At 32.4% G+C, this 15,396-nt stretch overlaps 1 protein-coding gene across 1 annotated transcript; it reads left to right on the top strand.

Moving 5' to 3' along the window:
• Positions 1–1,034: 1,034 nt before the first annotated feature.
• Positions 1,035–13,721, top strand: LOC130449601 (aldose reductase-related protein 2-like). The gene is made up of 5 exons (XM_056787576.1): positions 1,035–1,248; positions 9,528–9,863; positions 10,732–10,979; positions 12,219–12,482; positions 13,565–13,721. Exons 1-5 carry the CDS (start codon positions 1,186–1,188, stop codon positions 13,602–13,604), a joined length of 951 nt encoding a protein of 316 aa, XP_056643554.1. The 5' UTR covers positions 1,035–1,185; the 3' UTR covers positions 13,605–13,721.
• Positions 13,722–15,396: the final 1,675 nt, after the last annotated feature.

The raw sequence follows: 15,396 nt of genomic DNA on the forward strand, positions 1-15,396 counted from the left end.
AAAGATTTGGCATGAATGTAGCAATTGTAGATGAACTGAAGCATTTAAAGAAATATAACCTAAAAGAATTATTAAGACAATTTATTTCGTACTTTCTTTAGTACGTAGTAAACTAAATGGCTCGAGACCGAAGCAAAATTATAGTTATATTACTGCAGAAAAGCTGGTTCTTTAATGTAACTTCACATCTAACCTCTCTATTCAAGCCACTGCTAAAGGCTTGTCTTATTTTCGCGTGGTGTCTACCCTTGACCTTGTTGCCGGTTCTCAACACTGAAGGTCTAATCACATTACAGCCGCAAAAATCATAAAACATCGAAAAGGAGTAATGTTAAAACTATCTTGTACAATTTTAAATTCCCTCGGATGCCTATAATGATTCTAAAAGAATAGATTCCTTTTATTTTGTTTGTAATCGATTCTTTGAGAAGAATTGAAAACATTTTTGATTCAATTATGTATATATGAATCGAGATTATTTCTTAATTCATAAAAAATGAATCAGAAATATTTTTATTTTTTTTTCAATAATTGAATTGTCAAAAAAAATAGGAGAGCATGAATTGGAATCGATTTTTGATTAATCGAATTCAAGTTTTTAAGAAAGCGAATCGAAAATCCAGGTGACGTTGTGTCAATCTTAATATTCTTCAGTTTATTTCAAACATATAATTAAAGAAAACTGTCAATTTTTGTAAATACTCAGACGTTTTAAAGAATAAGTTGATGATTAAATTTAGATATACAAAAAATAGTACATAGTTATCACACCATTATATTGTCATTAGGAATAATATTCTCAACATTAACTGAGAAATATAAATACCTGAATCATTTGATTATTAAAATCAAATTATATTATTTGAAAGAAGAGTATTAAGGCTCAACGTTGGAAAAAATAACCATGTTCTGTCTATTAATATGTCGTATAAAACAACAAAATATATTTTATTTCGTAATCGAATTTACACAAATTCTTTTTCGGAATCTTTTTCTTAGTGTATGATCAACATTCGTGTCCCCTCTATTCCCACATCCTGGTGTACATCGCCCCACTAATCGACGCTGATAGACGGCGCAAACTAGTTCTATATATTTTGTTTATATCAGTTTTCTATCCAATTCTCTAAACGCATTCGCCTGTAAAGTATTACTGTAATTATTTGTAACATATTTTAAAATAAAATGGCTAAAACAGTGAAATGTGGAGATTTAAATATGCCAACTGTAGGTTTGGGTACTTGGGAAGTGAGTATCTATATTAATCACAATTTTTTAATATTAGTTAGAAATAATCTCGTGCATTAATTGATTATCGGTAGGTAAGTACCTAATACATTTTTGCAATATTATCAAGGAATTATTGTCTACGTCTTGTACTAAATAACCTAACCTAACCTATACCATAGCCGTATTACTGTAATACACTTTTTATACAAAAAGTCGATATAAAAAAATTTAAAATGTTAATTTTCGAATTACCTTCAGATATTTTTTAACCGTTATAATAATCAGATACATTAATTCATTTTTAATTTAAAGTAATTATGTTGATTTGATAAATGTAGGCAACACATAATACATTATATAATTTGAAATTTCTAAGAACGTTTCGATTATTTGACAGAGCCACAGACCTAATAACACAGTTAGGTCTGTGGACCGAGCTGTACTCGACAAATAAAAATCTATGAAATTCCACCAAAAAAATTGTCCGGGTAAAAACTCATTAGATTTGACTACATAGGAATTTTACAGTTTCGAACTATTTTCTCCAGATGGCGTCAATTACAATGTTTTTGCTTCTGTTAGCACTCACAATGGTTTTGTTACGTCACATTTTCTAGCCATTCTTTTTGTATGAAGTGAATAAATATTAAATTAGTCTCAACCATGAGTTTTAAGACAAATTAAGATGAATTTATATGAAATAAGTGACATTTTGGTGAATTAGAATGATCTAGTTGTAGTTTTGGAAACATCAGTTTTAAATGGTTTCCACTGGAACCTCAGATCATACACCTACAGGGCCGGCTTATGATTTATAAGGCCCGGAGCTAAAATAATGACGGGACCGCTTTAAGAAATTCGGAAACTCGGAAAAATTGAAAAAATATCAATACGTTAGATTTGTGGTATCAACATATCAAAAAATACAGAATGTTTTCCAAATGATAGGACTTGGGGCCCGGGGGTATAGCCCTCTAAGCCCCTTGTTTAATCCGGCCCTGTACACATAATTGCTACTTCTCCGATTTTCCCAGTAGTAAGTAACAAAACTTTTTCAAAATACAATTCCAATTCATGTTTTCGAAACTTATTGCATTTCAATTATCAACAAAAAGTGAAAAATTTACTTTCTAACATTTTTTCACTGTTTCGTTGTTTGTTTGTGTATCCAAAGTTTCCTAATAAAATTTTGACTTGAATTTTTTTTTGTAATATAAAATTCTTGGACATAATTCTAATTTAAAATCCACAGATCAAAATGAAATTAAAAATCACAAATAATCTTGAAAATAATCAGGATCTCGATATAGATAAAGTAAAAAATGAAACAATAAAAAATATTTAAGAAGACATAGTCAGCAATCAGAACACATAAATAAAAGTATTTAAAGGAAGCATATCCATATACAGAAATAGTATTTTTCTGAGAACTGCCGTAACAAATTGCAGTTGCAGTTTTCCGTTCTTATACGTTTTTTCTTCACTGTTTCGAGAAACTAACAAACTTCGATTTTTCTAAAAAATCATTATTCTGCCAGGGTAAAAGATGTAAACCAGAGTAGAGAGGGGCAACTCAACCAGTTTCCGAACAACAGTGAACGTGATCCGTGTTAGTTTCCGAACATCCAGATCGTGATGGGGTTAACCCGATCGTAGTTACCGAAAAGTCCTCTATTCTACTATTCATTTGATGTAGACTAAAATTTCTCGTCCAAGTAACTGAGTAATCGAAATTTGAAATAGATACGCAGCTTTTCGTTTTACCTTTTGATGAGAAATAATCTGTTTCAACACAAATTTTCTGCTTTTCACTTATAACACGACTTTGTTATGTATCTTTTCTATATATTTCGTTTTTTATGCAAATTCTTGTTCAATACGGTCCAAACACAATTGTTTTCCTTTTGGAATGTGTTCAATATCTTGAGTTATGGCTAGCGCTTTGTGCGCCTTTATAGGGGTGGATTACTATCCTTGTTTTTTTTTGTAACACTGTTTAGTTGATCCTGGTTTCGTTAATCAGCTTTATTCTCTATTTTTTTTCTGCAATTTGCTTTCCAATCTATTATTTCTAGGATTCTGGTATCTTCTTCAATTTGGTTTCTCCTGGTATTTCTTGGTCTGCATCTGCCTCTTAGCCATAGAAGTATCATTATCTAATCATCTTTATCATTTCTGTAGGTAAAGAAGGATCTTGCCCAATTTAGTATTTGTGCTTTCGGTATCCTTTTTGAAATTTCTCTCTTATTCTTTTCTCAGACATGTGTCTTTTTGCCCACTTTGTCCTTAGTCTTGGTATCTTCATATATTCGGTTTTTTCTTAGTTTATTTCTATGTCTATATTCCTAGTTCAAAAAAAGCCGTGAGCAGCAGAGCTCCATCACGAAAGTCGAATTTTTCGTCGAATGAAGAATTTAACTAATACACAAACAAATCTTTCCATAAAATGAATTTCTTGGAAATGATATCAATTCTCAATCTTATTTCTTGGTATGGAAAATTTGCTATTCCTCAATAACTTTTCATTTCACAAGTTAACTCTCTTTCTCGAATGAAAATTCATAATTTCAATAGACCCGGTGGTCTCGAACCCTCTTGTTCAATTCCAATTGACAACAAAGAAAAAATTGTCATAATGACAAGAAATTTCGAAAATGGGAAGTAAAAACAATCACCCTAGCAACGATCATACTCGTATTATTCATTAAATAGGAGGCGGTCCAGTTCAACAATTACAACGATCAAAATTATTTCGGGTGTTTTGTGCTAGAAGAACTGAAGAAGAAAACTTTGAACTTGAGAAAAACAATTCTTCAACATCACCCCTACTTGCATGCGAAGTTCGAACCCTCTAATTGAATTTTTTCTGGTCAAAAAATAAGAAAATATAACAAAAATGACCATAAAATGGAGAGGGGTGGAGATGGAAAATTTCTACATTAGACAGGAAATTATCTCGCAACTAATTGAACCTACATGTGAAATTTCATTTTTCAGTCGCTTTTCGTTTGACCTGCAAAGGTGAGCAAAGGTCAAAAACCACTTTTTTGCACTGCGACCCCTCGAAATATTCATTTGTTTTCAACCAAACATCAATCCGCCGCCAAAAAAGCCATGTATGCTAATTTTGAACCAAATCGGACCCATAGCAATTGCTCGAGAGACGAAAATAAGAATTGTAGCTTAAACAGATATATATTTATAAACTACAGACATTCGAAAAACCATCATAATCGTGTTCAAGAGGTGTCAAAACATGGGAAAAATGATGTGCCCCCCATTTTTCTTCTAGTCATGCCTATTAATAGTCTAATTTTTCCTTGAAAAATTCGACTAAAAAGGTATGATTATCTTGGATAAATCTGTTTTTTGATCGTAGAATAACGTCCCTGAGTTTCATAATATTATATAACAAATCGTGCTTCCGTAATTTGAAAATCATGTAGTATTACACATGTGTGGACAATAAGATTGATTCATCAAGCAGATTATTGTTTACAAGGTTAACATATACAGTATGGTGCAAATGAAAGGAATAAATTCGTTATTTCGTGAACCGGCGACTTTAAGGAAAAATCCCGAATCCCGTCAATTTTTATTTTAAAACGGGCTTTTTATTTTTGACGTCATCTATGCGAGCGTGATGAAGTCATCGCTAAAATTTTTAAATGGAAATGTGGGTGTTGTAAGACATTATTTGAAAGGTCTTTTAAATACCTATTCAGCCATATCAATATGTACAGTAATTGATTTTTGTATTTGTTTAAAAAATTAATAAAATCTTATTAAGTACAATAAATATTTAATATATATTACTCATTAAATATAAAGAAACCTAAATTAAGTGCTCTTAATTTAGGTTTCTTCTTCTTACGTTAGGACTCGGTCCTGTATTTTCATCAAGGGTTTGCCAGGAGTAGTTGGGATGCTGAGGACCAGCTTTCATACCACCTTATAGGTGGTCGTCCAGGAGATCGGGTTGTGTCTGGTTTCTTTTCGTTTGCAATTTTTGCTAACCGTTAATTTGGCATTCTGTCAACATGGTCTCTCCATTCTCTTCTGCGGCTCCTTGCCCATCTTACTACATCATGAATATCGCACATGTCCCTTATTTCTTCGTTTCTCTTCCGATCGAGCAACGTATGTCCTGTTATTGATCTCAGAGTTCGCATTTCTGTTGTTCTTAGGAGCCGTTTAGTAGTTGTGTTTTCCGCTCTAGTTTCTATTGCATATGTCATGACCGGCATTACGCAAGTTTTATATATTCTAATTTTTCATTTTGTGCTCATGTATTTATTTCGCCAAATTAAATCTCTAAGGTATCCTGATATTAATGCTGCCTTCGTTGTTTGTGCTAAATTGTTTACCTTCAGCTAAAATACAATGAGAAAGACGTGCCGCGAACTCTTCTCGAACCTTCTCTATAACTTCCGGAGTTATTTATGCAATCTCAATACGTATCCATCCGCGTCCATTGATATTTTGTGATCTATTTTGGTAAATTTTACTTTTCAAGTATCCCTTTAAAAATAAATCAAGAGGAGTCAAATCAGGTGACCTAGGCGGCCATTCTATTGTTCCTCCTCGACCTATCCACCAATTTGGAAAGACGTTGTTCAAATAGTTGCGCACCAATACAGCATAGTGTGGAGACGGCACCATCTTGCTGCAGCCATAAATCATTTCTGTTTAAAAACAGCCTATTCAATTCAGGTAGCAAGAGGTTTTGAAGGAATTCTAAATATCAAGAACCTGTTAAGGTTCCTTCGAAAAAGTATGGCCCAATAATCCTATGATCTATTATTCCCGCCCAAACATTAACTTTCTCTGGGTATTGAGTACGGTACTCTTGCATCCAGTGTGGATTTTCTGTAGCCCAGTACCGATAAGTTTGACGATTGACATGACCATTTAGTAGAAATGTAGCTTCATCCGAGAAAAGAACCTTTTTTAAAAACATCGGATCTCTGTTATTTTGTTCCATCAAAATTTCACAAAACTCAATTCGTCTATCATCTTCCGTACTACACTTACTTTGTAGGGATGCAACTTTTCCTTTAGCTTTCTAAGAACTGTTGAATGGTCCATGTCATTATCTAATGCTACTTGCCGTGAACTGGTATGGGGATTATCTTGAAAGGCTAACAGAACATCTAGTTATTGGTTTTCTGATATTGGTTTTCTACTACCTTTAAGGAGGTCTTTGACATGACCCGTTCCTCTGAATTTCTTCTCAAACGTACATACTTCTTTCTGTGTACGTGTTTTATCTCCACAACCAATCATTATTAGAATTTCCATTCTATCAATCATTTGATAGAAAGTTAATTATGTCCAAGTGTTAATGTTGATGTTGATAACGTAACTGGGTAAAAAGTAGGTAGATCAGACATTTCAATACCAGTGATATCTTTACGAATAGCCTGTTTAAAAATAAAAGTCGCCGACTTACGAAAAAACGAATTTATTCCTTTTACTTGCACCATACTGTATAGATAGATGTCTTGAATAATTTTATTTCAACTCACTTTAGCAAAGTTGGTTCAATTAAAAACCATTATTTTTAATTTACTTGATTGGTAAGAAGATAATGTAGTATTTATTTAATGATATTTCAAATTTTCGGTCACCAAAAAACAATTATGTTACATAAGCTACTTCAAAATATTGATTTCGTCAGTTTCGAGTGTATTATTATCATCTAAATGATTGAATCAATCAATAAATGAGACCAATACATATTTAGCGATGTAACATTTGTTACCACATACTGGAATTTTTCTTTCATAATGTGTGTAGATTTTAAACACGCCTACGATTGCTTTATCACAGATTGCAGAAAAATTTTGCTTGCGTACAATATAAATACTTTTAACACGTTCAGCACCGATGCGGTCCATAAGCTCGTACTTGCACTTTCCTCAGAGTCCAGAGCGGTCCTATGGACCGCACGACGTATTTTATTTCGAACCTTCTCCACGGCTCAAGGGACAGTATTTAAATGTATTTTACAGTTTAATTGAACCCTCCTGGATCCTTAAATCATTACCTTACACTTGGTCTATTTGACCGCACCCTTTCACAATGTTTTCGTACCTTGTGACTTGGACCTTCTTTCTTCACTAGGCAACGGTTTTTTTTTTGTTTTGGCGTCTCTTGATCTTATTTTCTTTCGTCAGTAACTTCAAGGCTACACTGATTTGGGATTCAGTAATTGCATTCACTATTACTGTACCAAATAACAGTTTAATTCCATGTTTCTTCAGCTTCTTTTGTACACTCTTTTTATTATTTTTCCTTTGGTCCACACCCCATATGGAGTGTAAAAATACAAAAAAAAATAGTTTTGGCCCTGGAGAAAGTTTATCAATTTTGATTGGGGCTCAACGTGTTTAAGAGCCCCTTTGTTTATTCAAGAGAATGTTGTGAATGAGGTAGAAACCTCTTTTTTCCTATCTATCTCATTTTCTAGCAATCTATTGGAGGTTAACTTTATTCTTAGTGTCTATCTTATTCAGCATTGTTGGTTTGTTCAGCATTTCCATACCAGTTTGGATCTTCAGTTTGCGATAATTGAACAAAATTTTCAATTGCATATATTTCTGCTTGAATAATACTCGATGTATAACCCAAGTGCGTTTGGTTCTGGTCCTGTGCACTCCAATTTCAGTTCTGCCTGCTTTTTTGGAGCTACCCGTGTACCATCAACGTTCCTGGTCATATCTCTTATGTTGTTTTGATTCAATTTACTTTTATAGCTAAGTTCTGAGATAAATTTTGTCTGAAAGTCGCTATTTCATCCTGAAGCATGTCCAAGACTCGATCGCCATTCGAGGAAGGTTTCGATTTATCCCTGGTAACTCCTTTTTTGAACATTCTGGTTAAGTTTCTCTGCTACGCTTTCTAATATGGTAAGGAGATGTAGGAGATTTAGAATCACTGCTAGTGCAGCCGTTAGGCATGTTCTCATACAATCGCCTTCAGTATCATCTCTTCATTTGTCTAATGTTTGGGAACCATGTCAGGATAATAAAGTGAAAGAGGCAATAAATTGGAATGCAGTTCGGCGATAGACGATTAGTCAGAGACCAAAACTGTTCGACTTCGAAAAGTGTCTCACGTACTTTTCTATGACGTACAAGGGTACTTTTAAAAGCAAAGGATCACTCATAAATCATTCTAAGGGACGAAACACAGATTTATATTTATGATTATGAAATCAGAAATAGGAAATGGTTGAGTAGAAGACTGAGTAGGAGATCGTTTTCTACGTTTTCTGTTGTATTAAATTGTTCAATCGCTAAAAAATGAGCATTTCGCTTCTTTAATTATATATTTTTTTGTGCTAAAACTTGAAAGAAAAGTTCCTTTTATAATTAATGTAATTCCAATATGACACACTTTTCAGCTATTATTAAAGTTGCGTTTTCATTTCAACGCAGGAACCATTTTTATAACCTCTAAACACATGGTAGCGAATTCAGCTTGTAACGTCTATACGCGAATTCACTTCATTAGTATAAATAAATAAACAAAAAATAATAGTATATTACGTAACAAGGGTAGTAAGTAGCCCATTACGCAAGAAGTAAAAAATTTTATGGACGAAGCCGCGCATTCATGCATCCAACTTAAGAAAACGTGTCCTATTTTTAAAGAAATTGCATAATGTGCTGCCTACATTTAGGGGCATCACTCTTTCAATCCTAAATATATCTCGCTAATACCAAAAGTTTTTATGCTTTTTAATTGACTAAATTTGTATTAATAGACTAAATAAAGTCTTACGTTAATAAAAATTTGATTGTAATTTAATTAAACCAAGAAGTTTAAGTTTTCTTTTCAAAACGCAAGTGTATGTTATTGTTAAATGTCATTTACAAGGAATGTTGACAGTGCGATTTTTGAAGTTTACAGACATGGGCATAGAAGAAAGCAATTATTGTGTGATGTATTTGGTTGAAATTAATGAAATATTATCTTTGTTTATATATAATGCTACGTTTATTACATATAAACCATGGTAGTTAATTAAGCTTTATGTTGCAATAATGAACAAACACTTTACTGTCACCTGTCACTCAAGATTCTGTAAAGAATGTTGACAGTTGACGTTCACGGACATTGGCGTAGAAAAAAATCATTATTCATATATTACATCGGCGTTCATATTAGTCAGTTTTAGCAGTAGTGAAAAAAGTTTATTCCTTGCTGAAATGCTTCGATTTTTCATTGTCTCAATATTCAATAAGCAGTACATTGATATAAATTTATTTGATTTTTTTTTAATTTAACAGGCTAAAGATGAAGCTGAACTTGAAACCGCTTTAAATACGGCTTTAGAAATTGGTTACCGGCACATCGACACTGCTGCCGCTTACGAAAACGAACACTTGATCGGTAAAGTCCTACAAGAATGGTTTTCCTCCGGAAAACTGAACAGAGAAGATTTGTTTATAGTTACTAAATTACCTATACAGGGTATTCATCGCGATAGAGTTCAGAAATATTTGGAAAGTTCTTTGGAAAAGCTTCAATTGGATTACGTCGATTTGTATTTGATCCATTTTCCAGTTGGCAAATCTGAAACTTCCGCTGAATACGAAAGTGAGGACCACGAAGGTGTATGGAAGGTACGTATGTACAATTAAATATGGAATATGTAATTATATTTTGTATAAAAAATCGTGATTGGGAATACTGATAGACAGCGATTCAACCACTTTATCCAATCAGAAGGTGGTAGTTCTAAAACATGTTTTTAAAACCCTCAACTATTTTTTTTATTATATCTCTTAGTACCTTATCATACTAGCGGATTGCAAGCTTCTTCAAAGCGGAGCGGGCGCGCGACGATCACGCCGCGAACGCGCAGCGAATTTGCTACGCAAATTTTTATCGTAGGAACCCACATCGACAAATATATCTTTGTAGTTGGAGTCACAAACGGCTAGCAAATTTATCGAAAAATAATAATTAATAATAGCTTAACACGTCTCCCGAACTATTTTTTGTATTGATGAAAATGCATGTCCATCAAAAAACACCCAGTTGCCAAATATCTGATAAGTTTGTATCAGATGCAACAACTCATAAAATGTAAGTCTTGATATTCGTATCTTGTTTTTGTTCTGCATTTGATATAATTTTGTTATAAAATACCATTTTCATAGCGTATTGATTTGTTCGTTACGCACTCGTTTTTTCTTGAAACAACTTTATTTACTAGTCTCTGTATATTATACTTTCAGTTGTTTATTTTGTACATGATTTGACAGTTTCTTTCATCTAAACCATTTTATTTTGTTCCAGACCACATATATTGAGATTGTTCACGGCAACGTTACTAAAATGGCGCCATCTTAGTATTTTAAGCCTCAACTACCAATTCAAAGCTGTCACAAAATATCAGCAAATCTAAATCTAAATATAAAAATCTAAAATCATTTTTTATTACAACTCTCTTTGTGTGTGTGTGGTTTGAATAAAATATATTTTTAGAATATGGAAAAACAAGTGGACGAAGGCCGGGCGAAAACAATCGGAGTTTCAAACTTCAACATCGATCAAATAGACAGAATATTAAAATTTGCTCGTATTAAACCAGCCTGCCTTCAAGTTGAATTACACGTATTCTTACAACAACCTGAATTAGTTGATTTCTGTCACCAAAACGGATTAGTCGTAACGGCTTATTCTCCGCTTGGAAATCCCGGTTACAACAAATTCTTGAAAAAAGTTGGAGTTGAGTGAGTACAAATCGAGAAAAACACACGCTTTTCAGTACAACATCGAATTTTTTTGTCATTACTTGGAATACCGATCAAACTGAGGTTTGTTTTTGGTAGCTGCACTGGAACTGTACGGAACTGGATCAGTGCAGACCAGTTCATTAGTGTATAGAATTAATTCGATCGGATACAAAGAACGATATAGTGCAGAGAGCTACGAAGCATTTGTTTATTGTTATATTTGAGGTTAATTGATATGATTCAGGCCTCGTATTATTAACAATAATGAAAAACGATTTAGTACTTTATGATATTTTACATTGATCCGATGACGAAGATGTAGTGTCACCGTTTCCAGATTACACTGGCTGAACTGACTCTAGACCCAGTGCAAGCAGTACAGTGAACTGAGTGAACTAGTTCTCTTGCACTGCTACTAATGCTGGTTCTGCTACAAAGAACACTTTAGTGAACACGTCCTGAATTAGTTCTGCCATTGCAGTTACTAAGAACAAACCTCTGTTCACACTACCACTACAATTATAATACAATAGTCAACGGAAGCGTTACACTCCTCAGATTATTATCATATTTCATAGTTCACCAAAGTTTGTAAGGTAGTGAGTGTTTTTTTAAAATTATTTTAAGTTTTCTGTTGTATGAGACGGTGATGTGTTTTATGCTAGACTGTAAACATTACAGTGGATTAAATGGTTTGATTAAAGTCATAACCTATAATTGAAAATCCTAAATAGGTAATTTCGAATGGTTGAGAACTCAAAATAAAACTGTCCAAGAGTTTTTTTAAATGCCAACATTTCGATCTTTATCAAGGCTCAAAATATATGGTGGATTATAACTCGAAACGTTGACGTAGATAAACAAGTTTAACCTTGATAAAGATCAAATAAAAGATCGAAACGTTGGCATTTTATAAATCTCTTGGACATTGATAAAGTTATTTTTTGCAAAAACGCGCTTATATAACATAGGAGTGAGCTTGATATTAAATTTTGGATGGGTGTTTTTCCTTTCCAACTTTTCCAGTTTCATTAGGGCATTTACATTTTTTTAATGTTTCACCCAATAACCTTTATAAAAAAACCATTTTTGATGTAAGTTTAAAGATTTCTATATGCTCAATTACTTTCGAATAATCCCTAAATTTTGGTTATTTCTTATTTTTTTTGACCTTTTTATATGTTTATTCTTCTAAATCTTTAGAACATTTAAAAGCATTAATTTTGGTTATTTTAGGGAAAGACAAGATTTGGTGAATGTCCTTACAGATCCAGTAATCTCAGAGATTGCACAAAAACATAACAAAAGTAATGCTCAAGTCGCTTTGAGATTCTTATTACAAAAAAACATTGTTGTGATACCAAAGAGCGTCACTCCTTCTAGATTGAAAAGCAACTTCGATTTATATGATTTCGAATTGGACGATGAAGACATGAAGAAAATCGAAGAACTCAACGTGGGAGAACACGTCAGAATTTGTGACTGGAGAATCTTTCCAAAGTAAGTTGATAATGTTGAATAGAAACAAATCTATAGTATCAATAAAATTTTTATATCATTCCTTAAAAATTGATGTCTCTTCATGTCCCGATGTAAATTTTGTAACTAACTTTTTCCAATTTTTTGTTTTTGTTCTACTACATTTAATATAATTTTGTTAACAAAACATTTTTAAGGTTTATACATTTGTTAATAAAAGCTTGAAATTTTTTTACATTAAACTATGCACTTTCTAATTTATTCAAGGTAATTTTACCTTATAACTATACTTTCACATAACAATAATTTGTACTTGCACACCAGTTTCGAAACAACTTAATTTGCTCACTCTGTATATCAATCATACTTTCAATTGTTTATTTTGTATTTACCTGTTTTAAAACTTCTTCAATGTATCCAAACCATTCTAATTATCATCGTCATTTTGATTATTTTCATTTATTAATATATTACAAATTTTCTTACTCATATTTGAACATAAAGAATGGATAATTTCCCACTGGGTATTTCTATTTATCTGTTTGTTTGGTTTTTACAGCCCAATATTCGTTAATAGTGACGTAATGTCATTGATGTGATCTCAAGTGATTTGAAATGATTTTTCATGATAATTCGATGAAACCACAGACTACGTATATTAAGATTGTTCACGACAACGTTTTTTCCTACCAAATTGGCGCCATTTAGAAATTTTAAGCTTCGATTGCCACAAAATATTAGCAAATTCAAACTTTGTAGATGGCGCGAATTTAATAAGTAATAAATTTGAAAATTTAGCTTTTGCTTGGAATAGTTGCATATTACAAGTTAAATTATCACACACATAATGCAATTTTGAGAAGCGAATTCAAAAAATATATACTCATATATAATTATTCAAATAGACATTCCAACAGGTCAAAAAAATAGAATTATTACCGAATATGACAGTGATTATATTTACGCTGCCAGGGTCATCTAGAGCTCTAAACTGAAGGTAGAGTTTGATCTTGAGGTGGTTTATGGATGGAAAATATGATAACGTGATGTGATTGGAAATTTTTTATCGACAGGTACATTTTATTATATTTATTTTTTTTCAGCATTGATCAACAACCAGAATATCCCTTTGCAAGAAAATGAACAATGTGTGAAATATTTACCCACGGTACTAACAAGTAGTGTAGTACAAAAGGCACTAATACACTTAAATTGTTATCTATTCTTAATATTATGTTAATAAAAATCTTTCATGTCTTAGTTTCTTATTTATTTAAAACAAATCACATCTCTCAGTGTACTCTTGAGTTTCATATTGACATGGCCTTTCGCAGTGAAACTGATAATAATGAGGACTAAAATCAACTAATAACTAAATTAATTTGCACACAGAACCTTACAGTGAAAACATTTGCTTACCACACGGCGGCTATTTTAAAATGAGTATCAGCTCATTTTGACAAGTTGTTAAATTCCCTTTCTTAAACTAGGAAGAAACTTGAATCTCACCACCAGAAATTACTAAACAAGTTACTAGATTCGAAGCTTTGACATAAAATAATAGTCATACTAAACTTTTAGAGTCTGGAAATTATGAATCACAAACTAAGTAATAATTAACCTAATAGACACACGGTAGAAGAGCGATTGCATATTAATGAAAACGAAAATAAAATACAACTATGTAATTATAAAGAATTTTGTGATCAAACTTAAATAATTCAAACTAAGCAACTACAATAGTCGAAAATTGCATTATTTAAAGAGCAGAGGACGTTTATTTTTCGAAAATTGAGATCAGCATAGCAAAATTAGATACCTATGTATCGGAGCTCATTTTCAAATAAGTCATGACAATAACTGTTTTTATATTTTATTAAAACAATAACATGAACGCCAAAAAACAAAATGTACACTATTTGTTTACAATTTATACAACTGTCAATATATGTCAAAAGTGATGTGTGAAACCGACTGCGATTTAACCAATCAGGAATCTACAGAATTGCCAACCTGAATTCAAATCAATCTTGTAATTTAAAACCAGGGTATAGAAATCTTTATGTAACGAAGTTGGATCCGTGTTCAGTTCTTTTGGTGTTGAGCATGAATTTCATCCTAAATATCAAAATTGTAAGAGAAATCATAGCGCGTCTATTAGAGAAATCACCTTCTAAGTATTGGCTGCCGTGTAACATCGATTTTCGGTGTTAAGATTTATTTTTGATGAAAATCAGATAATTCTGTCCGATTTTTTTCTTTTGACATATTATGTCGTTTTTCAGATTTCAAATTTAGACATATTTACCATCTAGAAAATTCTAGCTCATTTCTTGTTGTGAAGACAAAATATATTTTTTGTTGTTGACATGAATTTTGTTCTTGGTAGTTGCACTGGAACTGTAATGAACTGGACCAGTGCAGACCAATTCATGAGTGTATAGAATTAGTTCGATCGGATACAAAGAACAATATAGTATAGAGTAGTGCAGAGAGCTATGGAGTATTTGTTGATTGGTGTATTTGAGGTTATTTGATGTGATTCATGCCTTATAGTATTGACAATAATGGAAAACTATTTAGTACTTTTTGATATTTTACATTCGTCCGATAACGAAGATATAGTGCCACCGTTTCCAAATTACACTTTTTGCACTGGTTGAACTGACTCTAGACCCAGTGTAAGCAGTAAAGTGAAATGCGTGAACTAGTTCTCTTGCGCTGCTACTAAGAACAGAGATACCAGCACTGGTTCTAATACAAAGAACGCTTTAGTGTACACTTCCTGAACTAGTTCTGCCAATGCAGCTACCAAGAACAAACCTATAGAGAGACAATAATCGTTCAATATAATCGATTATTACTTATATGATCTTCAATAGACATTGTCATACATATCGTTGTTGTATAACTAGTTATAAAAGGTACAGTCCAC

Source organism: Diorhabda sublineata, chromosome 1 (assembly GCF_026230105.1).
Source record: "Diorhabda sublineata isolate icDioSubl1.1 chromosome 1, icDioSubl1.1, whole genome shotgun sequence".
Taxonomy (NCBI): Eukaryota; Metazoa; Arthropoda; class Insecta; order Coleoptera; family Chrysomelidae; genus Diorhabda; species Diorhabda sublineata.